Genomic DNA, 3,180 nt, shown 5'->3' with positions numbered 1-3,180 from the left:
TCAAGAAGTCACTAAAAAAAGCATCTATATTGCAAGATTTGAGGAAGCTTTTTTTGTGAGAAGATTAACATGATTTGGATAGGATTTGAATAATTACATTATTTATTTTACAAATGGTTTTAGAATGTGGATTCTATTGAATATTCATAAAAAAGTCACTGTATTATCCAACTGGAAATGTAAGGCTAAGAAAAACCAGATGTACAAATTCGGAACACTATATTTTTTACTGCAAACTCTGTTGTTGCATTTTCTTGGTAATTTCTTTTTGGAACCTAGGTTTCAGCTTGCTCTTCAGATATACTCCCCCATTTGAATAGTAGAGAATAATGTAGAGAGGTGTGTTGTGGGGGTGGGAGAGTGAGAATGAAAGAAGAGGTTACATAAAGAGCAGAGCCAATAAAAAAATAAAGAGGGTGGCTGTTTTTGAAAGCAATAATTACCTCATACAATGTGGGTATGTGATGCATGCAAACCTAGAAAGATGTAGTGATTAATTCAATAAACAATTTTAATCATTGCCGAAATATTAGACTCTGTATTGAATTAAATATGTGAATAAAACATGGTTAAAGCTCTGTAGGATAGGGCAGTGAAAAAAAAGTAACGGTTGTGTAGTCTTCTTGCACACATGAAATTACCTTAGTCATGTCACCTATCAGCTACTAGTCTCTGACCATCGTAGAGACTCAGTTATAGCATTTTACATTCCCTACGATCAAATTTTCATCAGGAGAATTTTATAATTATGGAGCAAGGTTTAAATACTTGTGGCATTTTAATAGGTAATCTGGAATATTGCAGGTGGTACAATAAATTATTATTTAACTTTCCTTTAGTCAGTCACAGAAAATCTTCAGGATGCCAAAGTTCTGTATGGAGTGTTGCTCCTGACCCACTTGTTTCTACATTTTTGGATCTGAAATCTTAACTATTGCCCGCACTTAACACCGTAGAATATAGTTAGTTGTAGGCATGTGTCTTCTTTGTAGAGAGCTGGTCCCTATTGGCTTTCAAATTAGTGAACACATGATATGGAAGTTATCTAGCACATACTAAAAACAATGAAGTAATATTCTACTGATAAAAACAGTGAATGAAGAGTATAATTTGAGAGAGAGAGAGAGAGAGAGAGAGAGAGAGAGAGAGAGAGAGAGAGAGAAAGATATGCTTGTTCTACACCAGAAGAGAGAGTGAGTGGAGGTTCAGCATTTTGAGTAGGAACCCATGCTTACACCTTGGGGACCATCCCAAAGAACCAACCAATTTGACTCAATTGTAGTTTATTTAAGAAGTTAGTGAATTTTTCACTTAAGACCACATATACTTCTATAAGAACATGACTTATAATAATAGTTAACAAAAAAATTAGTAAATCATATTTTGTAGAACAAATATACCATGCATTGCATAGAAAGATGTATAGAATATCAGAAACTTATAATCTAGTTACAACAATAAGAAAAGTATATAATAAAGATGGGCAATCACAGCCAACACGCTCACATGCATGAACTCACACATGTCTGCAAGAAAAAAAACAGAATGCATTAAATGAGTTCAGCAGAATGCCAGCAATGAGGGAGATGTGGGTGATTTAGGAAAATTCTCAGAATTGAGTTGGGGTTGATGTCTGTTTCATACAATGAGTAAGTGTGGGGTGCACATTTCAGTCAGAATTGCTTTCTTAAAGATAAATGCGAGATGAGCCTTCCTCTTGCTTCTTGAACTTTCCTGGACAAAAATAGAGTTCCCTTTCTTACTGTTGCAAAATATGAATAAAAATGATGAGTTCTGATTTCATAGATCTTACATTGAAATGTACAATATTAATGACTAATTAACATCTCATAATATTTATTGATCAGGTTACCATTTTTTCATGGTAGTAAAATCGCTTAAATATGCAGAATATCAAAGGTAAATAAGACTTGGGAAATACCATTGGAAAGCCATCACTTTAAAAAATTATCTGTATTGATTGCTAAATACTACTTTATATGACTAGCAATATATTCTTTGTGTAAAGAAAGTAATATATTGAATAGATAATATTCGGAAACAGTAATGAAATGTGAGGAGAAAGACATGTCAGGGACCATTGTTATGATTAAACAAAATTCACATTTTGCATTATTGAGTGTCCGGATGAATGGTAAAATTATAATCATATAGCTCAAGAATAGAATAAAAAATGTAATAATTCATGCAGAAACAAAAAATAAGAGGGTTTATTTTCTTACACATACATTTAATAATAATGAAAAATGCATTTCAGCACACATTTAGAGCACATGGCAATCACAGGTTTTGTTTTCATAGGCAACTGAAAAACAGGAAGGCATGATTTTCACATTTTATAAATAAGAAATCAAAAGCCAAGGAAGTGGCATAACTTGTACTTTCCATGAAATCATTCCCGGAGATAAAATATCAAGAGAGGAAAGCAGAAGACAATGTTTCCACACTGATGCAATTTGTACTCCTGGGGTTTTCTGACCTTCCACAGCTCCAAGGGTTACTCTTTGTGCTGTTCTCCATCATGTACCTGATAATCTTAATTGGAAATAGTCTCATAATAATCATAACCAGGCTGGACGTTGCATTACAGAAACCCATGTATTTTTTCCTGGCTAATTTTTCCTTCCTGGAAATCTGTTACGTGTCCGTCACTCTCCCTAGGATTCTGGTGGACCTTTGGACTCAGGATAGAAGCATTTCTATGCTGGACTGTGCCACTCAAATGTGCTTCTTCCTTATGCTGGGAACCACTGAATGTTTCCTCCTGGCGGTGATGGCCTATGACCGCTACATTGCCATTTGTAACCCTCTGCACTACCCTCTCATCATGAACCACAAGATGTGTATCCAACTGGCTGCTGGCTCCTGGATCATTGGAATCCCAGTACAAATAGGACAAACATGGAAAATTTTCTCTCTGCATTTCAGCGATTGCAATCAAATTAACCACTTCTTCTGTGACATAACCCCCATTCTCAAGCTAGCTTGTGGGGACACTTCTGTACAAGAGGTGACAGTCTATGTTCTAACTATGTTAGTCGTTGCAGTCCCTTTTGTGTTGATACTTTCCTCTTACAGCAAAATCATTTTCACCATTCTGAGGTTGCCCACAGCCAGAGGACGGGCCAAAGTCTTTTCCACATGTTCTTCCCACCTGCT

The 3,180-nt window shown here is 35.5% G+C and overlaps 1 protein-coding gene across 1 annotated transcript in view; it reads left to right on the top strand.

Annotated features, from left to right (window-relative positions):
• Nucleotides 1-2,416: 2,416 nt before the first annotated feature.
• Nucleotides 2,417-3,180, top strand: part of LOC109377612 (olfactory receptor 10AG1-like) — a 5,978-nt gene continuing 5,214 nt past the window's right edge. The window contains exon 1 of the mRNA XM_019634020.1: nt 2,417-3,177. Coding sequence (XP_019489565.1) covers nt 2,471-3,177 — 707 coding nt within the window. The 5' untranslated portion in view covers nt 2,417-2,470. The remainder of the gene's footprint in view (nt 3,178-3,180) is intronic.

This window comes from Hipposideros armiger, unplaced genomic scaffold, assembly GCF_001890085.2.
Source record: "Hipposideros armiger isolate ML-2016 unplaced genomic scaffold, ASM189008v1 scaffold_1481, whole genome shotgun sequence".
Taxonomy (NCBI): domain Eukaryota; kingdom Metazoa; phylum Chordata; class Mammalia; order Chiroptera; family Hipposideridae; genus Hipposideros; species Hipposideros armiger.
Note: the sequence above shows the minus strand (reverse complement) of the source record. Positions and strands in the feature narration are given on the sequence as shown.